General features: G+C 52.0%; 11 protein-coding genes across 11 annotated transcripts; 6 read left to right on the forward strand and 5 right to left on the reverse strand.

Moving 5' to 3' along the window:
- Window positions 1–408: 408 nt before the first annotated feature.
- Window positions 409–1,558, forward strand: BJY04DRAFT_229316 (glycoside hydrolase family 43 protein; the record flags this gene model as incomplete). The annotated part of the gene is made up of 2 exons (XM_073719041.1): window positions 409–769; window positions 855–1,558. 2 exons carry the CDS (start codon window positions 409–411, stop codon window positions 1,478–1,480), a joined length of 987 nt encoding a protein of 328 aa, XP_073575990.1. The 3' UTR covers window positions 1,481–1,558.
- Window positions 1,559–1,893: 335 nt separating this feature from the next.
- BJY04DRAFT_178579 (uncharacterized protein) lies at window positions 1,894–5,125 on the reverse strand. The gene is made up of 5 exons (XM_073709763.1): window positions 4,611–5,125; window positions 4,371–4,536; window positions 3,809–4,309; window positions 3,371–3,746; window positions 1,894–3,321 (listed from the first exon to the last, which is right to left on the reverse strand). The coding sequence occupies exons 1-5, from the start codon at window positions 5,072–5,074 to the stop codon at window positions 1,994–1,996; spliced, it is 2,835 nt and encodes a 944-aa protein (XP_073575991.1). The 5' UTR covers window positions 5,075–5,125; the 3' UTR covers window positions 1,894–1,993.
- Window positions 5,107–7,151, reverse strand: BJY04DRAFT_178581 (major facilitator superfamily domain-containing protein). The gene is made up of 2 exons (XM_073709764.1): window positions 5,819–7,151; window positions 5,107–5,743 (listed from the first exon to the last, which is right to left on the reverse strand). Exons 1-2 carry the CDS (start codon window positions 7,079–7,081, stop codon window positions 5,522–5,524), a joined length of 1,485 nt encoding a protein of 494 aa, XP_073575992.1. The 5' UTR covers window positions 7,082–7,151; the 3' UTR covers window positions 5,107–5,521.
- Window positions 7,152–7,902: 751 nt separating this feature from the next.
- BJY04DRAFT_229320 (Zn(II)2Cys6 transcription factor) lies at window positions 7,903–10,323 on the reverse strand. The gene is made up of 4 exons (XM_073719042.1): window positions 10,077–10,323; window positions 9,214–10,027; window positions 8,829–9,168; window positions 7,903–8,781 (listed from the first exon to the last, which is right to left on the reverse strand). Exons 1-4 carry the CDS (start codon window positions 10,118–10,120, stop codon window positions 7,916–7,918), a joined length of 2,064 nt encoding a protein of 687 aa, XP_073575993.1. The 5' UTR covers window positions 10,121–10,323; the 3' UTR covers window positions 7,903–7,915.
- A 248-nt stretch (window positions 10,324–10,571) lies between these two features.
- On the forward strand, window positions 10,572–14,864 carry BJY04DRAFT_178583 (Hydantoinase B/oxoprolinase-domain-containing protein). Its single transcript, XM_073709765.1, has 3 exons — window positions 10,572–11,659; window positions 11,710–13,839; window positions 13,887–14,864. Exons 1-3 carry the CDS (start codon window positions 10,682–10,684, stop codon window positions 14,718–14,720), a joined length of 3,942 nt encoding a protein of 1,313 aa, XP_073575994.1. The 5' UTR covers window positions 10,572–10,681; the 3' UTR covers window positions 14,721–14,864.
- Window positions 14,865–14,881: 17 nt separating this feature from the next.
- On the reverse strand, window positions 14,882–17,197 carry BJY04DRAFT_229322 (uncharacterized protein; the record flags this gene model as incomplete). Its single annotated transcript, XM_073719043.1, has 2 exons — window positions 14,882–15,700; window positions 15,734–17,197. 2 exons carry the CDS (start codon window positions 17,195–17,197, stop codon window positions 14,882–14,884), a joined length of 2,283 nt encoding a protein of 760 aa, XP_073575995.1.
- A 744-nt stretch (window positions 17,198–17,941) lies between these two features.
- Window positions 17,942–19,282, forward strand: BJY04DRAFT_178585 (uncharacterized protein). Its single transcript, XM_073709766.1, has one exon. The coding sequence runs from the start codon at window positions 17,985–17,987 to the stop codon at window positions 19,209–19,211; it is 1,227 nt and encodes a 408-aa protein (XP_073575996.1). The 5' UTR covers window positions 17,942–17,984; the 3' UTR covers window positions 19,212–19,282.
- Window positions 19,283–19,554: 272 nt separating this feature from the next.
- Window positions 19,555–21,265, forward strand: BJY04DRAFT_213716 (Alpha/Beta hydrolase protein; the record flags this gene model as incomplete). The annotated part of the gene is made up of 2 exons (XM_073715001.1): window positions 19,555–19,745; window positions 19,795–21,265. The coding sequence occupies 2 exons, from the start codon at window positions 19,555–19,557 to the stop codon at window positions 21,263–21,265; spliced, it is 1,662 nt and encodes a 553-aa protein (XP_073575997.1).
- Window positions 21,266–21,965: 700 nt separating this feature from the next.
- Window positions 21,966–22,265, forward strand: BJY04DRAFT_178588 (putative quinol monooxygenase). Its single transcript, XM_073709767.1, has one exon. The coding sequence runs from the start codon at window positions 22,020–22,022 to the stop codon at window positions 22,206–22,208; it is 189 nt and encodes a 62-aa protein (XP_073575998.1). The 5' UTR covers window positions 21,966–22,019; the 3' UTR covers window positions 22,209–22,265.
- A 1,166-nt stretch (window positions 22,266–23,431) lies between these two features.
- Window positions 23,432–24,362, forward strand: BJY04DRAFT_213718 (uncharacterized protein; the record flags this gene model as incomplete). Its single annotated transcript, XM_073715002.1, has 2 exons — window positions 23,432–23,521; window positions 23,601–24,362. The coding sequence occupies 2 exons, from the start codon at window positions 23,432–23,434 to the stop codon at window positions 24,360–24,362; spliced, it is 852 nt and encodes a 283-aa protein (XP_073575999.1).
- A 524-nt stretch (window positions 24,363–24,886) lies between these two features.
- On the reverse strand, window positions 24,887–26,109 carry BJY04DRAFT_178589 (uncharacterized protein). The gene is made up of 5 exons (XM_073709768.1): window positions 25,881–26,109; window positions 25,343–25,829; window positions 25,221–25,271; window positions 25,069–25,168; window positions 24,887–25,017 (listed from the first exon to the last, which is right to left on the reverse strand). Exons 1-5 carry the CDS (start codon window positions 25,918–25,920, stop codon window positions 24,943–24,945), a joined length of 753 nt encoding a protein of 250 aa, XP_073576000.1. The 5' UTR covers window positions 25,921–26,109; the 3' UTR covers window positions 24,887–24,942.
- Between the last annotated feature and the right edge of the window lie 36 nt (window positions 26,110–26,145).

Below are 26,145 nucleotides of genomic sequence, written 5' to 3' on the forward strand. Positions count from 1 at the left end.
TGCGCGCGACGGCAGATTATGCTGGGATCCAATGTTGCGAGTGAACAAAAACAAAAGGACCGGGCGACGCCAGTGACGGTGAAAATTTAGACTATAAAGTAGAAATAAAAACAGAATAGACCGTTTCTGCGATTGAGGAGATTCCGTCTCGTTTTCCATGCAGGAGATTTGCCGAGCTGACCACGGACAACTCCGGTGCATAGGGCTGGATGCAGCTACTCTCCGGCGGGACACTGCGCCACACTCCGGGGTACTGCAGAACAGTCATTTCCTTCCATACGAGGCCCTTCAATCAGATGTGCCTCGAGATTATGGTAGAAGAAATACAAATAGCGGCCTACTCATCAAGGAAAACGCCAATTGATCTGTCAGAACCTAAGCAGGGAGTAACTACTCGCATTCCTCAAGATGAAGACATCATTTCAGAAGACTTTATTCTCCCTTCTCGCCCTCCTCTCAACCGTCTCTCTGTCTTTGGCATGGATGAACCCCATCCGTAATCCCGGCGGCAGCGATCCTTTCATCGCATACTCCGGGGGCTACTACTACCTCCTCACAACCGAGTGGACCAACGTGCAAATCGCGCGCTCACCAACAATCGAGGGTCTAAAGACTGCGACCAGCAAGGTCATATACTCAGACACCACGTCCTCGCGATGCTGCAACGTCTGGGCACCCGAAGTCCACTACCTCGGCGGCCGGTGGTACGTCTATTTCACAGCCGGAAACGGAGACAACCTCGATGGGCAGAACCTGCATGTTCTCGCCGGTAGGCACTGCACTCTCTTTCAATTCCAATTCCTTCATTCCTTTCTGAAGCGCCATCGCTAACCAGTAATAAAATAAAAAAACAGGCGGCCCCACCCCCTGGGACGACTACACCTACGCCGCCCAACTGACAACCGCCTGGTCCATCGACGCCTCCGTCCTCCGCTTCAACACCTGGGGCAACTTCCTCATGTACTCCTGCTTCCACGGCGTCCCCCACCAATCCATCTGCCTCCAGCAACTCGGAACCGACTACACCTCCCTCACGGGCCCAATCCACGTAATCTCGCAGCCAACCCTCCCCTTCGAAACCCACGGCACGCCCGTCAACGAAGGCCCCGTCGCCCTATACTACAACGGACAAACACACATCATCTACTCTGCATCTTACTGCTGGACACCAAACTACTGTCTCGGCAGACTAACCTGGGACGGCGTAACGGACCCGCGAGAGGCAACGGCGTGGAGTAAGCGGAACGGCTGCGTGTTTGCCTCGGCGAATGGGAACTATGGAGCGGGACATAATAGTTTCTTTCAGAGTCCTGATGGGAGTCAGACGTGGATTGCGTACCATGCGACGAGGAATGCTGCCGGTGCCTGTGATGATTCGCGGTACACGATGGTGCAGTTGGTTGGGACGCATAGTGATGGGAGTCCGAATTTGGGGAGTCCTGTGGATTGGAGTCATGTTTATAGTGAGCCGAGCTCTTAGGGCAGCGCATCGCGTGCAATGCAAAACGATGGGTCCTGGTTAGGACGGGACAGTTCACCTCTTGCTCGGCTCGGGTGAATGGGGTGTTCATAGTAACTATTGCTTGCATGCCCTTGAAGTTGTGCCGATTGAGGAAAAGATCGCGTGGTAGGATAAGCAGCTTGTACGAGGCAAGTAGGGCATGTAAGCCGGGCATAAAATGAGAATAATACCCTATCTATTCATTATGTACTCACCCTAGTCCCACCCAGACAACACCACACCCACCCTATTATTGACCGCGTTCGATCCCTAGCCGGTTGGAAAGTAGTAGTATGGGCGACCACATGCGAATCCCAACTGTTGTATGTTTTTGCTCCTCTGCTCTTACCATTTATCGTCATAATTAGCTTCAGATTCAAGTCTTTGATGGTTAAGCCTTTTATCTTGACTGTCATTATGTGGACCTTTCGATGAAAAGAAACCGTATCATGGAAAAGCGCTAAGCACTAGACATACTCCAAAGCGATATCCTCATCTTTCCAAACAAACGCCAACTTCAAGAACTCGACTAATTTCCTCTTTGCTGGGCGCACTGCGTGCCAAAACGGCATTCTTGGTATGAATCCACCATGTCGTTAGCGAATTCGGGCAGATTGGTGTTGTTCCTGGTAAGATAGTTTCATCCAAAAGTTGCTCAAGCTCTGATAAAAGGTGCTCCTCGTCATCATGAATTTCATAAACATTCTCTAGGCAGGTCTCCCTATCTCCGTATACTTTGTGCACGCATGTGTGGGTAACCTCTAGCTCTTGACACGCAATATAGCGGAGAACACGAGGATAAAGGCGTTTCTGGGCGATTGGCTCTAATAAAGGCATGGTAGCCTCCAACAAAATCGCAAGAATTTGTACCAGGTCCTTCATACATCTTCCAGACCGTATTTGGAAAAGGCCCCCAAGAAGTCTCGTAAGCCCATTGCATCCATCCCAAGAGCAAGGACACCAGCAATCGTCGCAGAGTTCATCGACCAGAATTTTGCGTATTAGGTCTGCGGATTCTGCGCTCAGCTGGTGCAATTCAGAAGCAACACGCGAAGCACTTTCCATGGATCCCAAAAGTCTGCCCAAGTCATACGACAGACAATGCAGAGCGGTGGTGGAAGTGCCCGACTTCTGACGGTTAACGTCAGCACCTTTTGTGACAAACCAATTCGCTTTTGACAAGAAGGTGTCGAGGCTGCAAGGCGGCGTGGTCGACCACATAATCATGAGCGGAGTCATGTGATCGTGGTTCTCTTCATCCACACCGTGGAAGCCGGTATCCCACAGAAGAGCTGCTAATTCCAAGTTGGCCCCGATGTGGTCGTAGACAGTCCATCGCGAATGCATCTCCAGATCATCGATATCAACAATTTTCTCTTTAAGAAGCTGGTAGACGCCGTAGGCCTCAATATCTAACAGACAACCTGGTCGGATGTCAAGACGAGACTTGATTTCATTTGGCAAGTATTTGTCGGCCAAGTCCCACAGCTGCCTTCTGTGGTCAGCGAGTGCTTGTACCACCAGTTTCGTAATAGCCGGGTTATGCTGTTTTGCTGCTACTTCCAGCACCGAGCATCCGATCTCAAAGCCTCCTGTACTAATCAATAGTTGGAGACTTTCTTCACAGTCTGCTTCGCATGCTCGTACGGCACAATTTTTTGTTGGTGTATAGCCGTACTCTAGTAGTAAAGAAAGGCCGGGAGGCCATTGGGTATAAGATGCAACCCAGGTCTGAAAATCACATCCGCTTCTCAGAAGTGACAGTAGAAGATCCCTTGACCTATAGATGAGAGGTTCTAGCTCTTTCGGAATATTAATATCTGAAAGAAGTTAGCTTTCGTTAGGCTCCTTTTCTGCTAAAATGTCTACCTTGGACCCCATGTATATCGCGAAGACTCCATAAGAGTGGAATGCTGTAGTCTCGCCAGAGAGTATCATTCCAACGGAAATCGCATCTTTTCATGTAGTAAGCTGGATCGTACACATTCGGCCAATGCCTCGTGTCAAGAGCACGGTACGTCATATAGCCTCCGTCATTTAGCAGGTCTGAACAGATATTAAGCGTAGCTTGCTGCTGACAGGGATTGGAAAAAAAAGAGACCATATAGTCTACTGGCGTTTCCCCGTAAGAGTTGGTTTGATTGGGTGACAGACCCATCTGTAGCATGGCCTTGATCAAACTGCGCCAAATCACCCACGAGTTGTCATCCCAAAGATGGCTGTGTATTTGCCAACCAGTTATTTCCTAGTCCAGTAGTCAGAAATAAGAGTGGAATTTCACAATGAGACCAATTGAAAGAAACTCACATGCAAGATTGTGTTGCCATCGGGTAAGGTATCCAAGTAGGCCCCTTCGCGATTCATAAATAGTCTCAGTAGCTTCTGCTGGGCGTGCTCTATCTCAATGCCAGCCACCGGTGACCTCAACCTTTTCTTCGTCTCGCGGAGAAGACCGAATACAGGTGAATTCCACAAAACAATTGGCCGGAATTGAAGGTTCGGGGAAATGCACAAGCCTTGGGCTCCTTTCCGGAAAATCAATGACGCTGAAACCGAGAATTTAAAGATTCTGTTGTTGATCATCCATCGTTTAGAGAACAAAACAATACTCTGCTCGTTCTTGTGGACAGGACAGGCGGGCGAACTGATCGCGTTCGGAATTTCCCAGGGTAAAGAGGTAGGCTGAGTGTTGTACGGACACGTGCATTTGATCAAGTTTCTCGTGTCGTTGCGCTCTCCTTGCCGTGTAGTAGACGCTGTTGTTAGCGAGGCCATTACTAGTCTTGGGGTGCCACGAATACTCAATTCCTGAAATGCAACACGTTAGGATCGCTCTGATTGTAATATGGGGCTGCAGCGATTCTCCTACCACTTGATTCAGCTGACGTGCAAGCAGCTTCAATTTGTTAGCAAGGCCAATACTGCTCAGGTCTAGGCGATTTGTAACTTCCAAGATCTCGCTTATATTCGACGCGCTTGATGTGAAGCTCCTGGCCATTAGGTCAAGCTGGCTTCGGTTGCTGGTTATCATAGAACTGCATAAAATTCCCCGAGTCAATAACACGCCTGAAAAGGAGTTGTGGGCCTTTTTTTTTCACTACCTACTCACATCATCAGCATTTGGAGGGAAATATTAAGGGTCGCCTGCAACCAGTCCAATAGCTCCATGAGTGCCATCAGAGTCTCTCGTCTGAAAGGGTATAATAATCGGTTAACTTGGCGATTTAGTCTGGTGGAGATCTTGGAGCCATTGGTCTGAGTACACCTTTGCAGAATGGCCTGGAGTCTATTCAGCCCGTCCCGACAAGAGCAAATCGTGCTAAGTGCGACTGTTGTGGATTGAGCTGTTGAAGGGCCGAATTGCGCTAAGCCCTCATCGAGGACCCGTCGTAGTACATCCAATATTCCCTCTAATGCTCTTATTCGAGACTCAATATCGCTGATTTGTTCATTAAATGTCTTGAACGGGTCATAATAAGCGAGTAAGCCCTGGCAGATCGAAAGACCGAGAGCTATGACGCCTACTGCTCCAGATGCCACTGAGAATGCTTCGGCCATTGGGGAGCGTAGCATGTATATTCAGAGGGACCGTAAGTAATGATCAAGGGAGACTGGATGAACATATGTTTAAAAAGGGCGTAGGGAGACAAACGAGGCCAGACTAGATTACGGAGCCTCGCATCGCAGGGCTGTGTTTCAGCTTGAAAGACAATTTGACAGGTTTTTGGAAAGCCACCTATTAAGACACCACCTGGCACCTGCAGGTCTGCGCCTTGCCAGAGCCATAGGAAAGATCTCCCGTCTTAGCAGCCGCCTTCCTGGTTGGTGATTGATTGGCTGAGGGCGCTCCGTGGCTGCTTGGCGAGGCAGACAGAGAACTCGGAGATTCTTCAAGACTCCTTAGGTGGTCAGGAAACTTATCCATACAAAGAGCCAGAAATCGCTCAAAATGCCCCTCCTATATTAATATCATCAGAACCGCGCCCTAGCGCTGACCCATCAAACCACGCTCTCAAGTCTCTAGTAAGTATACAAAAACCTTGGATTATGCTCCCCCAACTCCTCCGCCTCCTCCTCGGACAACCCCTCAACCCGGTAATCCTCCTTGCCCTCAAGCTTGCGCTTGTTCTGGCGGCGGAACCAAGCCCAGAAGAGCAGGTAGACGACCGCAGACATTGCTACCAGCGCCATCGACACGGCGTGGCCCTTAACGAAGCGGGGGCCTTCGTTTGTTTTGTAGAGCTAGAGAGAACATATTAGCAGTTGCGCTATTTCTAAAGGATAGGAGGTTGACTTGGAAGAGGAAGGGAGACGTACGAATGGAGCCGGAATACCCGCTGAATTACCGATCGTCAACTGCAACCCTGTGGCGACTGTTCTCTTGCCGTACCGCGGGTTGTTACTTGGGAGCCAGGCGAGCGGTAAGCCGACGATAACGTAGAGGCCCATTGCGACGAGGAAGCAGCCGAAGTAGCGGACACCGCCGGGGGCAGTGCTGACGAGGATCGCATAACCAACGGCGCAGGTGAAGCCAAACGCAACGGTAATGAGTGCTCGTCGCTGTAAGCGGTCGGAAAACCACGCTGCAACTAGATAACTGATCGCGCCGACGGCGTAGCAGGGGATCGTAAGAGCCTGCACTTCAGCGGTGCTCCAGTCGCCAAGACCATTGATGATTGTAGGCAGGAAAGTCGAATATCCGTAGAGGATGGTGTCGCCGCCAAACTGACCGATGCAGAAGAGCCAGATTTTCCAATCCTTGAGACCGGCGTAGACGTCCTCTTTGTGCATTTGCTCGGAGGATTTGGTGTATCCGATCTGGCGGCGCATGCGCAGGTCGATGAGTTCGCGCTCTGCCATGGTGAGGTAGTGTGCTGAGTCTGGGGTGTCGGCGAACCAGAACCAGATGGAGATGCCGAGGATCACGGTTGGGATGCCCTCGAGGATCATGATCCAGCGCCAGCCGAGCAGGCCTGCGACGCCTTCCATGTGGCCGATACCAAAGGCGAGGAGGCCGCCGACGCCGCCGGCGATGGCGGCGGAGACAAAGAGGTACCCGATGCGTAGGCCGTACTCGCGCTTTGTGTAGAACATTGTTAGGTAGATTGTGAGGCCCGGGAAGAGGCCGCCTTCGAGGGCGCCGAGGATGACGCGGCAGGCGACAAGGCCCTTGAAGTCTTTGACTATGCCTGTGAGGGTTGCGACGACGCCCCAGGCGGTTGTGATGAAGGAGATCCAGCGGGAGGGGGTGAATTTCTTAATGACGAGGTTAGAGGGGAGCTCGGAGAGAATGTAGGTGACGAAGAGGATGGAGACAGCAATCTGGTACTGGTCACCCTCGAGGCCGAGGTCGTCTTCCATTCCGTATAAGCGGGCGTTGCCGATGTTTACTCTGTCGAGGAAACTGAGGAGGTAGAGCAGGATAACTGGGGGGACGATCCACATGTCGAGTTTGCGGAGAAGGGCCTTCTCGGCGACGGGGTCGATGTAGATGTCATGCTCGGCTGTGACGGTTTGTTGTTCCAGTTCCTTTGAGGGAATGTCTGTTAGAGACGAGGTTGTGTCTGGTTTGGTGGTCATCGTGGCGAATAGACCTGTACTCTAAAGAGTAGAGAGGAACAGGTAAGCCTGGGATGACGGTGGAGGAAGGTGAAAATACGAGGGCACAGGGCGGTTTTATGAAAGTCCCAAGAGTGGAGGAGATGGCATATGCGGACTACCCCAGAAAGCGTCGTGATAAGGGAGATAATGCTGGAGATAGCATCAGGTTGACTTCACCTCTTGGAAAGCGGGACAGGGGCATGCTACCCCACTTTCTTATTCCTGTTGAAGAGTCTGATTGGACGCCATGGGCGGATTTGGAGTAAGGTCGGTGTGGGTGGCTTTGCCGGCGGTCGGTAAGTTGATTGTTGCCGGTGGTGTATGGTGCCATGTTGGATCGGGTAATTCCCGGACGAGATATCAAACTCCGGAGAAGGTCCTCCATCCACGTGGTAGTGGTACATCTCCAAATCCCACTGTGATTTGACTTGGATGGTTCTTCGGTTGTTCTCCTCGGACAACCGGCAAGCTGGGTTATGACGCTAGGCTGTCTCCGGACTAGTGGCGGCTGAAAGAAGGTTGAGTGGAGAAAGCGAGGCTGATCTAAACCTACTCAGGAAGTTCCTAGAGACCCTCTTGATAATTCAATTATTCATGTTCTGGATGGAAAAGATAGTCCCTTGATCATGACTGCATCTTATTACCATTCCATTAAGTCGCTCGATGGCGTGCTGTCGAGCTGTCATGGCGCTCACCTGCATTGTCCGTGCATCTAATTCTTCACCACCACTAGCTCGAAACATATATCCATCAGAGCTTCACTTGATCAAAATGTGCATTATATATCGAACATCAATGTCATTAAATGTGATATCATGAATTAAACAAAAACTGCTCCTCAATCTCCGACGCAAACTCCTTTAACGTCCCATCTTCCGAGAACAAAGTATCTAACCACTGTACCTGGTTCCGATCCAAGAAGCTGCCAATGAGAGGGTTCCCCAAAACGTCAACAGTGTCATAATTGATAATGCCTGCATTATCTTCCATGCTAGCCGGGGTCTGAAACTGTTGGTCTGGCACTGACGTAGAAGCAGAGACCGCCGGTGGACGTGACTTGCTGGACGACGGCTTGTCAAGCTCAACACCATCCAACCGCCCAGTAGCTCGCAAACTCGAGACACGCGCTTGGATGTGTGATAGTCGATCGCAAAAGTCTACCGCCGGGATGTTTCCATCGTTTTTAATAGATCGCAGGACACTGAGCAGAGTTTCGAGATGGTCGGAGTTGACGGCGGTCGGCTTCATCATTGCTGACATGATGAGGATCATGGCTGCCGAGAAGATGTGATGTGCGTCCCAGTATCCGAACGTCGCGATCGAGCCGTCAAGAAAAAGACCCTCGACGATGCGGCTTGAAGCTTGGGCCGCATTGACGCAGCTTTCGGCGAGTGCTAGCGTAATCGATGAGACTGGCTGTCGTGGTGATGCTTCGTGTGATTTGGAGCCAAGCTGAAATTGCATCTTGAAGAGGTGAAGGAGGACAGGGCGGGTGGTTTGTATGATACACTGGTTATAGGCCAGATGGAGGCTTGCAACTGGGCGCGGTGTCCCTCGATCTGTGACACGCATGTCGCATGGCAGATCATCGTGCCATGCTCGAAGCTGTTTTAGTATACTGTGCACTTGGTGAATATATAGTCCTTTCGTAGCTTTCGGTATCCCGTATATTTGCGTCACTGATGCGGAGTTAGATGCTGCAGGAGTGACTGATAAGAAGACTTACGGATATTTCCGATAATTCGTGCTAGTTTGATGTTGATAATGAGGTTTCGGGGATCGAGAAACTCGGCCATCTCCTCCTTTGTCAAGCCATCCATGCTTGGCATCTCGACATCAATGTCCTCATCTCGCACGGTGATGGGCTGACCGAGCTTCGACGCAGAGAAGCGATCAAAAAAGTAAAGAACCCACCAGGTCCGCCTTCGACTCTCTCGTTCTACTGGCGTTAACGTGGTGTGTCTCGACGCGGATCGATGCATTCCTAGACTCAGCGCCAGCCTTGTGGCAATTCCGCTGTAGGAGAACGCGGTCCTAATGCGACCGAGAATATTCGACGCCCATGCCTGAGTACATGTTAGTCATGTTTGTGAAACGGTGGAGGTCCTCACCAAGAGCGTAAGAACTTCAACTTGCATCAAAGACGGTTCCTCGCAATAGTCCTGGTCTTGCTGTAGCAGATGTACGGCCCTTACGTAGTAATTGGTGCCTGGCACCCGATTATTATCCCCAACCCCTCGCCGATGTGTGTATATCTCACCCAGAGCCATCAACGAGTAGAATTTGCACAGCCACAAGGACGACGGTATGAGTTCTCGCCGATATACTGCATCCACCTCTCTCATGAAAGTGACTTCAAGGAAAAGCGGATGGTAGTTGCCGATGAAGCGCCGAGCGACGTTCAACAATAGTTTGACATGCATACGCTCAGGAAATTCGGCACTTTGCTGGACTGATAGTGCATTTTGTGTATTGAGTCGATGGTAGTTCGACAATCCAGCGGTAGATGGGGTATAGGTATCGTCGAGACATGATAAGAGTCTGTTGCTAAACGCAGCGCAAGATGCTTCTCCAATAAATCCTGGCTCTGAAGAACGTTCGTGGATGGGCTTTTCTTGCTGCCTGTCGAAGAGAGGATTGAACAGGTTACTCTCCTCTTTGGACAGCGGCGGAGGCTCGTCTTGGTCGTAAGTCTCTGGCGGAGTGCTAATCTCGATGTCGTGATCTGCCTCCGGCGCTGGGGTTCTCGTCAGAGCCCGTAAACGCTTGCTGTCTGCTTCGAGCTTGTTGAGATAGTTCTCGGTAACACGAATTTTCCGTTCTTTGGTGGGGAACTGGCAATCGTCTGCTCGCCCGGTGGCCTCACATGCTTGACAGGGCTGTTTACCGGAGCATTTAATCTTCTGTTCGTGGCATTTGTAGCAGCTGCTCGATGAAATTAGAGGTTGTCGTTGGATGTGGAGCGAGCACTTACGCTGCTAGGAGCCGTCTAGGGCGTTTGACGCCCTGGCTACTCATTGAGCTCGCGGCGCTTGAGTGGACTATCCTCGTGCTCGATCTCTGACAGGCATGAATCCCACTCCTCTCTCTGTGGGGTATGGGGTAAAGTTGCGCGAAGAACACGACTCGGCAGTGGGAAGAACGCCGAACCCGGTCGCGATCCACGTGATTCTGACCGACGGCGAGGAACACGACACCTCAACCGACTTTGTCTATCATCGACTACAATCCTAGCCTCGCAGAGCAAGCATCAATCGTCTTGAATGTAGTCAAATTACCGACTGCATTCCTCATGATGCCGACAAGAGAATAAAAATGCCGGTCGGCAAGTCTCTATCTCACTCCGGCATCTTGCAAACTGCCGAAGGGCCAATGATGGAGCTTCACCCCACATCCTTCTCCAACATCGCGACAATGCCCCTCGGACGACGCCTCCGATGCCTTCATTTATTACTTCAATCCCGTCTCGGTCATCTTAGCCTCTATCCCATTCTTTGACATCTCCTCGCACCTAATACCTCTTTCTTTCCCGCCCTCACTTTCCTCTCCTTACACCTCTCTTTCCCTCACATCCTGATCATGGCACCACAAGGGATTCGTATCGCGATTGATCGCGGTGGTACCTTCACAGACGCCTGGGCGGAAGTCCCCGGACGCGAAGAGCACATTGTCTTCAAGATTCTTTCAGTATGCCCAGATGAGTACGACGACGCCCCAACAGAATGTATCAGACAGATCCTCGAGATCGCTTTAGGGGCCACAATACCGAAGGGCTCATTACTAGATCTCGAGCCCATCGAGTCAATTCGTATGGGAACAACAGTGGCGACCAACGCTCTGTTGGAACGGAAAGGCGACCGCGTGGCCTTCCTCACAACCAAGGGCTTCAAAGATATCCTCCTCATCGGCAACCAAACACGACCGGATCTGTTCGATCTTTCTGTTCGCCGTTTAGAGCAATTGTATGAAACGGTGGTGGAAGTTGATGAGCGCATTACAATCGAGGGCGCCAGTGAAGCGCCAGCAGACAGCCAGCACATCGACATGTCAGACCCTGCTCTGATTGTCGGCCAAACGGGCGAAGTCGTCCGAATCATGAAGAAGCCAGACCTCGACGCAGTTCGTGCTGATCTTGAGAACCTCAAGGCACAGGGCTTCAAGAACGTTGCTATCGGTTTCATGCACTCCTACACCTACCCAGAGCACGAGCTGCAGGTTTCAAAACTCGCCGAAGATATGGGATTCAAAGTCTCTGCTTCATCAATTCTCCAGTCGATGGCCAAATTTGTGCCTCGGAGTCAATCAGCTGTTGCTGATGCTTACCTCACGCCTATGACTTTTGCCTACCTTGATGGGTTCCGCAAGAACTTCAAGGGTCAGCTGGAAGATGAGAGCGCGAACAAGCTGCTCATCTGTCAGTCAGACGGTGGTTTGACGAGTTGGTCGAAGTTTACTGGTCTGCGCGGTGTTTTGAGTGGACCTGCCGGTGGTGTTGTTGGTCTGTCTCGAACATGCTATGATGATGCTGATGGAACCCCTGTGCTTGGATTTGACATGGTAAGTCGTTTTTTCTTTCTTTACTGGCCTCATTCTGACAATATGTGCAGGGCGGTACTAGCACAGATGTTGCCAGGTATTCCGGTGCCCTTGAGCACATTTTCGAGAGCACCATCGCTGAGGTCACGATCCAGACTCCCCAGCTTGACATTAACACTGTCGCTGCTGGTGGAGGCTCTATCCTTGCCTGGGAGAATGGTCTTCTCAAGGTCGGCCCTAGCAGTGCCGGTGCTAATCCAGGACCTGCATGTTACGGCAAGGGTGGTCCTCTGACAGTCACCGACGCCAACTTCCTCCTCGGTAGAATCATCCCCGATTTCTTCCCTCGCAAATTGGACCACGACATCGTCAAGGAAAAGTTTAGCGCCCTAGCAGAGACTGTCAACAAAGAGAAAGAAGGCGGCGAGTCTTTCACACCGGAAACCCTTGCACTCGGCTTCCTTGCTATCGCCAACGCCACCATGACCCGGCCAATCCGAACCCTCAGTGAGGGTCGAGGTTACGGGGCAGCCAGCCACAACCTTGGATGTTTCGGTGGTGCTGGAGGCCAACACGCCGTCTTCATCGCTCGTGATCTAGGCATCAAGCGGGCTATCATCCCCTGCTATTCGAGTATTCTGTCCGCCTATGGAATGGCCTTGGCCGATGTCGTCGTTGAGAACCAGGAGCCTGCTGCCATTACCTTCTCCGAGTCAGCTATTCCGGAGATCAAGGCTCGTCTTGAGTCGTTGTCATCCCGAGGTGCTGAGGGTCTCCAGTCTCAAGGCTTCGACAGCAGCCTAACAGAGCACGAGTGCTTCCTCAACATGCGCTACCAGGGAAGCGATACCTCTTTGATGATTGCTATTCCTGCAGAAGTGGGTGATGCCGGTGCTCTGTTCACTGCCAGGCACACTCAAGAGTTTGGATTCTCACAGTCCCGTAACATCCTGATTGATGACGTCCGCGTCCGCAGTGTCGGCAAGTCTCGTGTTTTGAACATTTCCAGCCCATTCGAGGAGCTGAAGAAGCACAACACCGATGGTTTAACACCTTCTCCCACTCCTATTTTTGCCAGACAAATCTTCTACGAGAAGTATGGCTGGACACAGACACCCGTGTATGAACTCAAGTCCCTCAGGCCTGGCGTGAACATTACCGGTCCCGCAATGATCATCGACAAGACGCAGACCATCGTTGTCGATCACCTCAGCAAGGCTGTCATTCTTCCCGAGCATGTCATTCTAGAAGTCGACCGACCCCAGCAGCGCAGCGTCACCACTGACGCTGTTGATCCTGTGCAGCTCAGTGTATTCGGCCACCGCTTCATGACCGTCGCAGAGCAGATGGGCCACACCATGGAGAAGACGTCTATTTCCGTCAACATCAAGGAACGCCTCGACTACTCCTGCGCTATCTTCTCGGCGGATGGAGGTCTTGTCGCCAATGCCCCTCATATTCCCAGCCATCTTGGTTCGATGAGCTCCGCTATTGCCTACCAAGCTCAACGCTACAAGTCTGGAGAGTTGAAGCCCGGTGACGTTGTCATCAGTAACCACCCCCGTGCTGGTGGTACTCACTTGCCTGATATCACGACAATCACACCGGTGTTTGATGATGAAGAGAACCCCAAGGAAATCATCTTCTTCGTCGCCAACCGTGGTCACCATGCTGATATCGGTGGAATTGTTCCTGGTTCTATGCCTCCCAACTCCACGGAGCTGTGGCAGGAGGGTGCCGCGATTGAGTCTTTCAAGTTGATCAACGAAGGTGAATTCGATGAGGCTGGTCTCATCAAGCGTCTCTACGATGAGCCAGCATCATACCCCGGATGCAGTGGTACACGAACATTGACCGAAAACATCGCCGACTTGAAGGCTGCTGTCGCCTCTAACCAGAAGGGTATTGAATTGATCCGCGCTTTGATCAAGGAGTTCACTTGGCCAGTGGTGCAGCTGTATATGCATGCCATTCAGGACAACGCCGCCCAGTCAGTTCGCGAGCTCCTGAAGCAATTCGCCACCAAATACGAAGGAGGTATTCTCGAGGCGACCGAGTATAACGATGATGGTATCCCATTCAAGCTGAAGGTGACCATCGACAAAGACACCGGAGATGCCGTTTTCGACTTTACAGGAACCGGCCCTGAGCACTCCGGTAACCTCAACGCTCCCCCGACCTGTTCCTACTCCGTCATCATGGTAAGTCACGCACTTTCAACGAAATCCTCCCAAGCTAACACCCCCAGTACTGCCTCCGCTGCATGATCTCCACCGACATCCCGCTGAACCAAGGCTGCCTGAAACCCATTAAAGTCATCTGCCCCGACAACACCATCCTCTCCCCGTCCCCCACCGCCGCAACAGTCGGCTGCACGACCGAAACGTCTCAAAAGGTCGCAGACCTCGTCCTCCGCGCCTTCAACGCCGCCGCCGCCTCCCAAGGCACAATGAACAACCTCTCCTTCGGCTGCGGCGGCACCGACCCCGTCACCGGCGAAGTCACCAAAGGCTTCGGCTACTACGAGACGATTTGCGGTGGAGCCGGCGCAGGACCTGGTTGGAACGGCGCATCCGCCGTCCACACCCACATGACAAACACGAGAATCACAGACCCGGAGATCTTCGAGAAGCGATACCCGGTTCTGCTCCATGAATTCTCGATCCGCCATGGAAGTGGCGGCGCTGGCCGATACCGCGGTGGAGATGGATGTATTCGTGACATTGAATTTCGCATGCCCCTTCAAGTGTCGGTTCTTACGGATCGTCGTGTTACGGCGCCGTATGGGCTTGAGGGTGGCAAGGAGGGTGAGCGCGGTCAGAATATCTGGGTGCGCAAGGATCCTGTTACTGGTGCGACGAGGATGGTTTCCCTTGGCCCTAGGAAGACAAGCCATTTCGCTGCTGGGGATCGTGTTATTATCCTTACGCCTGGTGGTGGTGGGTATGGGGCTGAGAACGTTGATGAGCAGAAGGAGGGAGGGTCATTGTTGGATGAAGTGAAGGTGAAGCTGAGAGATGCGAGGTCATTTTTGACGAATGGGTCTTTGGGGGTTAGGCATAGCATTGCGACTGGAAATTAGGGCTAGTGTGTAGTTTTGCATTTGTTTTTGTTTGATTAGATTTGATACCAGCTCATACGTCTGAGTTTCTAGATAACGTTTATTTTTCCTTCTTTTTTTCACTGATGCATATCGAAATGAATATCCATTCCATCTTACATCTAAGACTGATCCATCCCTATCTATATCCACGACTGAATCAACTCTACACGCGCCATCGACGACCCCCAGCCCCTATCCTGACTCTGGCTCTGGCTCCTCGGCCACGTAGCCGGAGACCGCAGCAAGCTATCCTGCATATCATTTAACTCCTGCACATGCCCATGCCCATTCTCATGCCCGCCGCCACCCTTCGAACGAGGCGAATCTTCATCTTCATCCCCATCCCCATCAAACACCAACTCAACCCCCTCGCCCTCCCTATTCCCATTCCCAACAACCCTAACCCTCGCAACCCGCGCATAAGTCGCCGCCTTCTCAATCGCTCCAACCGAATTCACAAGCACCTCACTCGCCGGCTTTGAGCTCTGCGCCAGCGCAACAAGCTCCCCAACCGTACTCCAGCACCCGGACGTATGGCGTTTCGTCAGCACGTAGATGATATGGCTGTTCGCCATGAGTATATGTATGCAGAGGACGGACATGGCGAGGTACGACGCGAGGGAGGTCTGCAGGGAGAAGCCGGTTATGTGCATCTTTGTGCGGAGGGTGATGATTTCTGGTTCTTTGGGGTTAGTTGTGGTGGTGGGAGCTAGAGGGAGTGGTTGTTGGAGGGCGGGCTTGTTGTTTAGGATTCGGGTGGCGAAGTCCGGGAAGGGGGTGTAGGAGGTTAATGGCCACTGCGGAGGTGGGCTTGAGGTGGAGGTATTGAAGATTAGGTGGCTTCCCGTGCGGCTGAGGCCGTCGACGACGACGCTGGTAAGGATGGATTCGATGAGGGAGGTTTTTTGAGATGTAGTGGGGGACTCTGGGTGCCACAGCCTGGTGCTTGGATCGTCGGGCTCGGTCGTGTTCCGGGGTGCTGCAGCTGGTACTAGACCTGCGTTAAGGAAGATGCTTTCGATGGTCGTTGGCTGCCAGGACCCAGCACCTGTCGGTGTGGTAGGGACAGGAGGGGTTAGTAGATTCAGCCACTCGTCGCCAAAGGCGACTCGACCGTTGGTAGAGGCGTCCGAGCCAATATTCCAGGCCGGGGTACGGTCACCAAAGAGGATGTTCCACGGATACCAGCCTGTCCAGAAGGTGTATTTGTCTGTGTAGACCGTTGCTGGAACCCACCCTGCCTGGACGGTGCAAGCGACTACTATCCTTGACGACTCATTCAGCGGTGTACCCTCCCATGGCGTCTCAAATAATCCTCCGATACTAGCCGTGCCGAATTTGGGTGGGAGGTGAACCCATCGGAAGCGTAGATGGTCAGTTCGAGTAAGGTTGAATCCATCCAAATCTAGCGGTAATGCTTTCACAAAGTCAAACCGTCCGGCCATTGATGGAAAGTTCACTGTTTTCTGTGAGGTCTGTAATCGCTCTGGCGCTGCACACTGAGAAACCGCGATAGCGTTCTTGAACTCGGCCGATGCAGTACGATCATCCACCTGATTAGGTTCGAGACCCTTTTTTGCCCGGAGAGCCTTCCACCAGTCCTCTGCGAGCCGTTGCAGCATTACCACAGTTGCCGCGTGTGGCTGTACGAGGGATGTGCGTCCGTTCGGGCCTGGCTGGTTGTCACCGAGTGCATACAGAGGTGGAATAAGTGACGAGGCACTCGAAACCGGCCAGTAGAAGCGAGATCCGGAAAGCTCCTTTGCGTACGAACGGACGTGCTGAGTCTGAAAAGTTGAGCTGTTCAGGGTACCCCAGTGAGCCCATAGCGACTTGTACCCACCAGCAGGACAGAAACCGGGGATTGTGGAGTTATCCTGGAAGCACAGCTGTTGTAGATCCGACATATCGCCGGACAGACTGTCTGGCCAGAAGTCACTCTCCCTGCCATTCAGGTAGAAATCGGTTCCGCCAGCACTCCAGTCTCTGGACTTGGGGACTAGAAGGACCGCGCTTGCTGGACCGGCGAGAGCTGCAACTAACCCTGCAAGGATCACGAACGAGATAAACGCGACCTTGCGGGGTCTGTTTCCACGACTCGCAACATACTTCAGACCTCCATAGAACTCCTTGTTGAAGAAATATTCGAGATTGTTGAAGGTGAGCCCGGAACCTAGGAGGCCTAGGGGAAGTCCGTCGCCGAAAAGCAGCTCGTGTCGGACGTATTGCAGGACCATCACGCCGAGGCTCGCAACGATTGTGATTTCGTGCGCTTTGGCGGCTAGCTGGAAGAGCATCAGGTTTATGGTTTCGGATCGGACAGGAGACATCAAGTCGGCTCCAAGGTATGTTCCTTTGACATTGAGGGCAATGATTGTAGAAGATACTCCGATCGCGAGTAGGTGCGTTAGACAGCATTTGACTGTCGCCCACATGGACTGGTTAGTATCAGGCATGCGAGTGTCACAGTCTTTTGCAGATTTGCTGGATAAAAATGAGAGATTGCTGCTTGTGATGGAGGCATTTCGAAAGGATGTGGGCATCCTCGGTCAAAGGTTCGAGGTGGCCCAAACGGTTGACCTCGAGTGCAAGATTCACGAGAGTAGAGGAATAGCGGACCGGACGAGGAGGACTTGGGAAAGCCGCCCCCTAGTCATAGATCATAACCAATTTACACCCCCGCTAAAGACGCATCTCTTGAAACAGGGGTGTTAAGCCAACTTCGTACAGACATCCTAGGCCAATAGTCCATGATATGGCAAGGCTACAACTAGCATGGAGCGGCTAACCAAGCCCACGGGCCGTTCCTGGGAAAACTAAATATAACCCAGGAACGCCAGACTGACTCGCGTGCTGGAGGGCGTTTATGCGTGCACGGTGATTGGGCGGTTAGGGCAACTTGATGCTTCGATCATCTCGCGTGCATAGCTAGAAGCAATCAGGAGTCTGTAATGTGTACGGAAGTGGGCGACTCATTTACTCTCCGATAGACTAGTACTTGATTTCCTAGCCAACGAAGGTCAACGAACAATCGCGCGGTCAATCGATGTGATTAGGGCTCAGCCTGTGGAAGTGGAATGGTCACGTGGCTGTAGAGGGCACTGCGCCAGTGGGCGGAATGGTCTGCCGTAGCGCACTAAGCTGAAATGGGCGGACTAGGCAGGGGTCCTCGCGTCCTCGACCGATCAACTTATCTTGACTTTCTCCTTTTGCCTCATCATGTAGCTGAATCGAAGGACCGGGATGTCTGGCATCTCGCGGCAGTACTTACAGTTTGGCAGGTACTCTCTTTCCGCCACCGGCATCCTCGTTTGCGCCTACTTCTTTCTGTTCCTTCTCTCGTTGCGCCACTACCATGCCGTCAGCTACCGAGACCCGACCTCTTTCTTCTTCGATCCCACGCGCGCCTACACGAAACACTACTCTTCGAAGCGAATCGCCGAAGCAGAAGCCTTTCTCTCTACCGCCGACACCCTAGCGCCGCCTGCGAAACCCGTCGATGGTCAGAAACCCGCCGTGTGCGTTGGAATTGTGACAGTCAAGCGGAGGGGTGATCAATATGTGGGATTGACGGTGGCGTCACTTTTAGAGGGTCTCACTGTTGTCGAACGAACAAACATCCTACTATACCTTGCGGTCGGGAATACCAATCCCAGCGACCATCCCATTTATTCAGAAAAATGGGTCGAGACGCTCCCCGATCGTCTTTTGACTTATACCGAGGACAATTCCGACTACGCGCAGCTGCGAGAGTGGGAAGAAGGCGGATGGTACCGAAACAAAACGATTTACGACTTTACAACGTTAATGAAGGAGTGTTATGACACCGGCGCTGAATATATTGCCATGGTGGAGGATGACACATTAGCAGCGAAGGGCTGGCTCCCGTCGACACTTAAAGCCTTACGGAGTGTTCACTCGCGCACTTTAGATTCAGGGAAGGATTGGATTTATCTCCGACTATTCTACATCGATGGTCTGCTTGGTTGGAATAGCGAAGAGTGGCCTCGATATCTCGAATGGTCATTCGTCGTCTGGGCATCCTTGACTGGGTTAATGCTCGTCATCAAACAACGAGTCAAGCAACTGAGGACCCTTCCAATGAATATCGTCTGGATCACCTCAGGCGTTCTGATCCCCGCCGCAATCACCCTCCATTTTCTCGCTGGTCGGCAAACAATGTGGCCGATCTCCCCTGGCGTTCACGAAATGAACAAATACGGCTGCTGCTCGCAGGGTCTTGTGTTCCCTCGATCCATTATACCTCGGTTCCTAGAGCAAACTGATCTGACAACCGACTGGCTTGTTGATATGATGGTTGAGAAGATTGCAGATAAGGAGGGATGGACGCGGTGGGCTATGGTTCCGCCTGTGCTGCAGCATATTGGCGCGACGAGCTCAAAGGGATACGGGTTTGATGATTCGGCGAGGACGATTTGGAATTTTGGATTCGAGGATTATTATACATAGTCTAGACATTTACTCGGGACTCGGCTCCCAGCTTTCTCCACCGTGTATATGTTGATTTAATGTGTAACCATATTAACAGATCAATAATCATGTGGGCCCCTGCATCCACTGTAAGCAACTTCACCTGTACTATACTGACATAGGATTGGCTGACTGCTGGCAGCCAATATCAACAGCTGCGCCGGGTGGTAGTATAACTAATCAAAATTCTTGACAGGGGATCCTGGTTTCTGGGTATTGGATTGGCTTCTTTCTGCTCCTTACAGGAAGCTGACTGACATGGCAAGGAGATAAAATTGGCCTCAGCCCTCCTCGGGATCTCACTCCCAGCAACATCCTCATCATGGTCCGTCTACAGCCATCAGGCAAGCTAACAGTCGCCATCTCTGGATTAGGAACCGCTCAAGGCCTCACCTACCCCAGCGGCGTGACACAAATCTTCGGCATCCCCTACGGCCGGCTCCCGAAGAGATGGACTCGCGGCACACTTGCAACCTCATGGACGAATGACTTCCACGATGGAACCCAACTCGGGTAGGACCCTTTATACTCTTCTCATATGACAGCAGACTAAGTACCATAGTCCCCGCCCCCCAATCGAATCCGCCATCGACGAATCCTCGATCCCCTTCCTCCCCGTCCCAGAAACATTCCTAGCCCCCGCCCCAGTCGACGAACTCAACAGCCTAAACCTCAACATCGTCCTCCCTCCAGCCTCCGCAGGCCCCGGCCCCTTCCCCGTCCTACTCTGGCTACACGGCGGCGCCTTCACCATCGGCGGAAACCACCTCCCTGTCTACGACGGTGCGAACCTCGCCTCATGGGCCGCAGAGCGCGGCACACCAACCGTATTTATCCACCCGAATTACCGCATCGGACATGGCGGTTTCCTCGCGAGTAGCGACATCAAAGCCGATCTCGAGAGAGACGGGCATTCCGGTGCAGGAAATTTCGGATTTACAGACCAGATGCTCGCGCTGGAGTGGGTGCAGACATACATTACCAAGTTCAGGGGTGATAAAGACAACGTCACGGTAATAGGCGAATCTGCAGGGTCGATTGCCATCGCATTGCATCTAGTTTCAGCCCACCGACCCGTCTTCCATCGCGCGATATGCATGTCCGGGCAGCCGAGCACAGCCCCAGCCTGGACGGTCAGCGAGCAAGAGAGACGATACACGAATCTCATTAAACACTTTAAAATCGACCCTACCCAGCCGGGTGCACTAGACAAACTCCGCGCAATCCCCGAAGCAGACGTCGCAGACGCATTGAACATCGGTGAAGAACAGGCGTTTCGGCTATCCTTCCCAACACTCGATAACTACCTCCTCTCGTCACCCGATCGTCTCAGCCTCGACTATTCTAAAACCATCCCCAGCACCCTCTCAGGGCTAATGCTCGGGCACGTCCGCGACGAAGGCTCCGTCTTCGCCGGCGTCGGCGAACACTACACCTACACAGACTACGAAACAGCGCTACAGCTTTTTCTCTCTCCATCCGAGACAGAACAGATCCTAGCCCTCTACGACATCTCGCCAACTTCTGAACCGAAGACCCTGCAAGCTGCCTTCCACCGCCTAGCAGGCGACATGCTCTTCAACATCCCGAATATCTTCGCCGCGCGGTATTCCCCGCTGCCTAGGACGTACGCGTATAGTTTTAATGAGGTTTCGCATCTTTCGCATGAGACTAAGGGGCTCGCATACCATGGAATCGACTTCTTGTATCTGTTTCTGAATCTGATGGAGTCTATGAGCGCGGAGCAGATTGAGCTGGCGAGGAGTTTCTCGGGGAAGGTTCTTGACTTTGCGCATGGGATTGAGCCTTGGACGCCTGTAGGCCAAGACAAGGATGGAGAGGGTCAGTGGATGGCGTTTGGGGCGGATGGGAGGGAGGGGGTTGTGGCGGAGGGAGATCAGAAGGCTAGTGGTGAGACCGGTGGGCGTCTTAGAGAGTTGTTACTAGGTGACACTGGTTTCGCGAAGCGGTTGCAGAAGGCTGTGAGGGGGTTGGTGTATGAGTTTGAGGTTATGGAGAGGGCGTTTGCGTGAGTTGGGCTAGAACTTATAAGGCCGTTATTAGTCGGTTAATTCGATACTGCTTACGGTTCGTCTCTTGGTATTATGCTGCATATCACCTTAGGTACGTACTCAAGGCTTAGGCAAGATTATGCACGTGAAGGAGTCTAGTTTGAGGACTGTTATGGCATCTAGAGCGAGATATATTCCGCCAGATATCAGTTGTTCATGGCATGTATGACATGCCCTCTTCTTTACCTCATACTATCTCTCGGCCTCGGTCAGTATAATCAGCACCGAGCACCCGATTTGGCATAGGAATTGATTTGATGACTAGAATTATGTCTCTTATTATAAATCAAAAGCAGAGAAGCCCCACCGTGTCCATCCGGATAGAATAATCAACTATCTTGCTTATAGGCTGCGATTGCTCAGCCGTTACTATGCTATGCTATAAAGACCTCACCAAGCCTCTTAGACAATTTTGCAATCCAAAACGAACAATAAAACCACTATTCTTTCTATACAGATCCTGTCACAACTCAGCAGGAAATACCCACTCGCAATTAAAAATGGCCACAATCGACCTCTCAAGATTCCCCGCTACAACATTCAGCCTCCACGGCCATGTACGTTTTCCATTACCAATATATCCCCTTCTAGCTTATTACTTGAACCAAAATAAAGGCTGACACTAGTTATCCAGTTTATCGTCAAACCCAACAGAATATCCGAAGCCGAAACCCTCGTCCGCAGAATCATACACCGCAGCGCCACCGAGCAAGGAATGATAACCTACCAAGTCTCGCGCGACGAGAAAGATCCGCTAAAATTTCTCCTCTTTGAGACGTGGGAAGGGCGGGATGCACTAGGGGCGCATCTGCAGACAGAAGAGTTTCAGGAGTTTATCAATGCTGGCGTTGTTGAGGGGGGGTTGCAGATGAGTGTGTTTAGGGCTTTGGAGCCGTTGGAGTAGGAGTTTCTTTTGCTTGAACAAGAACAGGGCATGAGTGCATGGAATGTTGACATGGTCGTGGCTTGGATATTCTTGAATATAAGGTAGTGATTGGATCTTGGGATCAGAATGTTTGTTGTACACAGGGGTATGGGTTGTGAGTCTCACCCGTAGGATACTGCGCGGCGTATAATATAGAGTCTTTCGGGTCGCGCTCGTTGAATCTTGTTAGCTTTCATAGTGCGGTTAGTATAAATTACTGACTGACTCCCTGGTGGTGGTACTTTCGAGGCGAGCTAATCGGCTTACACCGTGCTTTATGGGTGATTATTATGGTAGTTCGAGGTCAAATACATTTGTGCGGGGTCCACTAAGTCCACCGGTCGAGCTTAGCTCTGCATTGGCAAGTAAAGCGTTCGGTCCTGGATGTGCTTGTCGTTGGGCTAGAGCGTTGGCACTAACGATACTATTCTATGTCGAGCATGAAAACTTAGGAAGCCAATCTGCTATCCCTTTTATCTTTTCGGTACGGAATTGCATGCTGTATCTCTTATTTTGAAACTCGGGCCATTTCCAGCATGATTGGGATGGGCGCCACTGCCATTTGGCATGAAAGAGTCAAACCCTGCCATGGGTAAGGCTGACTGGGCCTCGGACAAGGCGTCCACAGCAACATAAAGAAAGGCTGCTTCAAAGAATACTTACAGGCATTGCCGGCGAGCATGAGTACGGAGGTCTGTAGCTTTGAAAGCATGAACTCTCTGCAACTAGCCAATATCCTGCTATTCCACTGGTTTTATATGCATGGGCCTATACTGAGATAGCCCACCTCCTATCCTCCAGATACTATAAAAAACAAAGAATATGCCTTCTAGGCAGTTCCTCCCTTTATCAAATCAAACTATTTGAATCTTCTAGACTCCTGGCTTGTTCTCATATCAGGGTATCTTGTTGATTCCCGGCCATCACCGCTGTACAGTGCGGGTAGGTAATGGTTGGCTCTCAGCTGTATACGGCGACGAGTGGAAATCGTCCGGAAAACTCAAAAACGACTGAGCCATAGATCAACTTGGATGGCTGCCTGGCCACCGGAAGAGTCCTCCGTCGTGACCTCAACCTTCAATTCCTGCGTGCCTTCCTCAACATGCCGAACTCACCCCGAGTTGCGCCTTGTCTAACAGCCACAATACTGCTCCAACCTCCCTGAAGACTGACCGCTGACCATCACTGCCACCCGATCCAAAATGCAGTCGACCTCCGGCCGATGCTGCTGGATGTGCGGGTATCTAGACCCGCTGACACGCACGCATATAATTCCTTTAGCCGATGAATCTGTATGTCCATGCCCACCCCCGGCCCACCCTACCCCTCCAGCTGCCCTTCATCACCGTCTAACGCGAACCCCATCCCTAGACCGAACTCATGAAGAAGCGCGCACTGATCAACTTCCGCCTCAACAACACCGAGATGAACACAATCCAGCTCTGCCTAAACTGCGACGGAAAGTTCAACGACGTCACCGATCCCGGTATCCTCTTCTACCCCACAGACATCGCGTCCTTTATCCGATTCGAGTTACGCGATCGAGCTCGCCGGAAATCGGATGGATCAGCTCGCAGAGTCCCAACAGCCGCGATGTACATCGCGAAAGGCGGTTTGTATAACCGCATCATGTTCACCCATTGGACCCTCGATCCAGTCTTGTTCAACCCGAAGATCTGGCCCGGTGCGCCGCTCGCCGCTTTGAAGAGGGCGTTTATGACTGTCCATAGCCCACGGGCTGGGTTCGTGCCGGAAGAAGATACGGCCAAGCCACGCGACCTGTACGATCTCTACTATAGGGATGGGGAGGAGACAATTGAGCGGGTTGCTGCCCGATATAGAGATGGGCTTGGGGACGAAGACTACGGTCTGGGAGATGAGGACAAGGGTGTTGATGCTGAGGAGGCGATTAAAGCCGAACCGCAGGAGGAGAGGGAAGAAGACGAGGAGGAACTAGAGTATCTGGAGTATCTAGAGGATGAGAAGGATAAAGAGGAGCCACCACGCAAGAGACGTGCAGTGGAGGGCTCGTTCAACTTTTGCAAGTGGAGCTGGGAGGCGCAGTCCGAGACCGACTCTGAAACGGCACAGCAGAATGCCCACCTCGTTTGCTCATTAAGACGGGACCATTGACATGGCTCGTTGCTCGTCGGCCGGAATAACAGTAGTTGTTCCGGGGCTTCACAGCGTCAGGCTTGCCTGCGCCAGTCAAAACAGATAGGAAAGACTACCAGTTTGGCAAGATGATGTGAGTAGGTTGCATATCACGAGCTACTTCTGGACTTCTAGCTAAGGGCGTATAGATAACTGCGCACAGTATTGAATCGAGCAGGTGTCGCTCTCGGACTTGGCTGCAGAGCTTCCGCAGCGTCTAGCCCATTTGGTCTCCTCCAGCTCCCAGCGCGCAATACCGTAAGTTGTATAAACGGAACCACGCCCAGCGGCCATGAACACCCAGACCTGCGATCTTAGAGTGTTGCGCACTCCTACGCTCGTCACCCGTAATCAGGAAAAGGTCTTCAAAAGTCTCTCCGTTCGATAACAAGGTGCCTTGACACCAGGATAGCGTCAGGTGTAGTCTACACTCGATCTCTAGGTAACACTGTCTTCGATCCATCAAGTCTAGTTTGATTCTGAGTACAAATGTATTGCGTTTACTCTAATCAAATTCCCAGGTCTATATACCTGCCCGACTCTCACTCTTTTCATTTATCTACCAAGCCAGCTCCTTGGCTTCGATGGTGTCCCAGAGTTTTCCAGCTGTAGCCTCACGAGTGGCTCCGTCAAGCTGTTTTCGTTAGTGACTGCGATAGCTATGTATAGGATTAGCATGGCTTACCATAGCAATCGTCTTGGAGACGGCCTCCTCAATCGTCGTAGGTGCTTCCTCCATTCCGATCACCTTGGCGGCAGTATTGCCCATCTCGGTTTGGACAAGTCTACACCACTGATTAGCTTGTATGGTAGAGAACCTCTGGAGAGACTGCTTACCCAGGGTGAACAGAGAATGCTGTCCACGACTTCTCGGATGCATGGATTGCTCTGTTACCATTGCATTAGTAACTCACACTAGTAGTGAAAAAGGAAGAAAGCAGCAGCAGGGATGAACATACTGAGTAATCCAATGCACCGCAGCCTTACTAATAGCATAAGGCGCGTAGACAAACGTCCCATACTGCTCCGTAATCGCCAGTGATCCCGCCAGAGAGCCCACGGTCATCCACTTCGGGTTGCCGCTGGGTGAGTTATCCAGCAGATGCTTAACGGTCTGAAACAAACGCAGCACACCGACGGCATTGATGTCGAATGTCCCCGTAATGGTCTCAAGTGAGACCTCGGCCAGGGGTTGACTAGGGGGTGAAACGCCGGAGTTGGCGATCACGATGTCGAGGTGCTTAATTCCTGCTTCTTCGATCGAGGATGCGAGCTTGGGGTAGTGCTCTGGGTTGGTGACCTCGAGCTGGAGGAGGAGAAGCTTGGAGCCGGAGGCCTTTGGGAGGGAGTTGAGGGCTTGGGTGGCGGATGAGACGTCGCGGACGGTGCCGATGACGGTGTGATTGGGACGGGAGAGGTAGGTTTCGAGGAAGGCTTTGCCGAGGCCTGGGGGTATGCATTAGTGGTTTGTGGTATGGTGAGGTGGGCTGGTCATACCTCTGCCGACGCCGGTGATGAGGACGATCGTTTCGGACATGGTGATGGGGATGAATTGAGATGATAGATTACTGGAGTGGTTTGAGAGAGAGGCAGATGGAAGCTTGAGTGTGAGAATGAAGAGATTACTCGTGGTGATGTTGAGAGGTATATATAGGTATCCAGGACATCATAAGCCTCCAGCTCAGCTCAGCAGAAAGATTGGCAATCATCCTCAGTGGAGGGAGGGATATACTAGGGCTGCTCGGCGGAGGAGATGTATAGA

This window comes from Aspergillus karnatakaensis (genome assembly GCF_047715665.1).
Source record: "Aspergillus karnatakaensis strain CBS 102800 unplaced genomic scaffold BJY04scaffold_4, whole genome shotgun sequence".
In the NCBI taxonomy this organism is placed as follows: Eukaryota; Fungi; Ascomycota; class Eurotiomycetes; order Eurotiales; family Aspergillaceae; genus Aspergillus; species Aspergillus karnatakaensis.

Coding starts and splice junctions, on each gene's coding strand:
- BJY04DRAFT_178585 (XM_073709766.1), top strand. CDS start 17,985: ATGTCTGGCATCTCGCGGCAGTACTTACAGTTTGGCAGGTACTCTCTT.
- BJY04DRAFT_178583 (XM_073709765.1), top strand. CDS start 10,682: ATGGCACCACAAGGGATTCGTATCGCGATTGATCGCGGTGGTACCTTC. Junction 11,660..11,709: donor CTGTGCTTGGATTTGACATG/GTAAGTCGTTTT, acceptor CAATATGTGCAG/GGCGGTACTAGCACAGATGT. Junction 13,840..13,886: donor GTTCCTACTCCGTCATCATG/GTAAGTCACGCA, acceptor TAACACCCCCAG/TACTGCCTCCGCTGCATGAT.
- BJY04DRAFT_178579 (XM_073709763.1), bottom strand. CDS start 5,074: ATGCTACGCTCCCCAATGGCCGAAGCATTCTCAGTGGCATCTGGAGCA. Junction 4,310..4,370: donor CACGTCAGCTGAATCAAGTG/GTAGGAGAATCG, acceptor GTTGCATTTCAG/GAATTGAGTATTCGTGGCAC. Junction 3,747..3,808: donor ATGGCAACACAATCTTGCAT/GTGAGTTTCTTT, acceptor CTACTGGACTAG/GAAATAACTGGTTGGCAAAT.
- BJY04DRAFT_178581 (XM_073709764.1), bottom strand. CDS start 7,081: ATGACCACCAAACCAGACACAACCTCGTCTCTAACAGACATTCCCTCA. Junction 5,744..5,818: donor CGGGTATTCCGGCTCCATTC/GTACGTCTCCCT, acceptor TGTTCTCTCTAG/CTCTACAAAACAAACGAAGG.
- BJY04DRAFT_178588 (XM_073709767.1), top strand. CDS start 22,020: ATGATAACCTACCAAGTCTCGCGCGACGAGAAAGATCCGCTAAAATTT.
- BJY04DRAFT_178589 (XM_073709768.1), bottom strand. CDS start 25,920: ATGTCCGAAACGATCGTCCTCATCACCGGCGTCGGCAGAG. Junction 25,830..25,880: donor CATCACCGGCGTCGGCAGAG/GTATGACCAGCC, acceptor GCATACCCCCAG/GCCTCGGCAAAGCCTTCCTC. Junction 25,272..25,342: donor GCGGTGCATTGGATTACTCA/GTATGTTCATCC, acceptor CAATGGTAACAG/AGCAATCCATGCATCCGAGA.
- BJY04DRAFT_229320 (XM_073719042.1), bottom strand. CDS start 10,120: ATGAGTAGCCAGGGCGTCAAACGCCCTAGACGGCTCCTAGCAGC. Junction 10,028..10,076: donor CCTAGACGGCTCCTAGCAGC/GTAAGTGCTCGC, acceptor TTCATCGAGCAG/CTGCTACAAATGCCACGAAC. Junction 9,169..9,213: donor TTGAAGTTCTTACGCTCTTG/GTGAGGACCTCC, acceptor ACATGTACTCAG/GCATGGGCGTCGAATATTCT.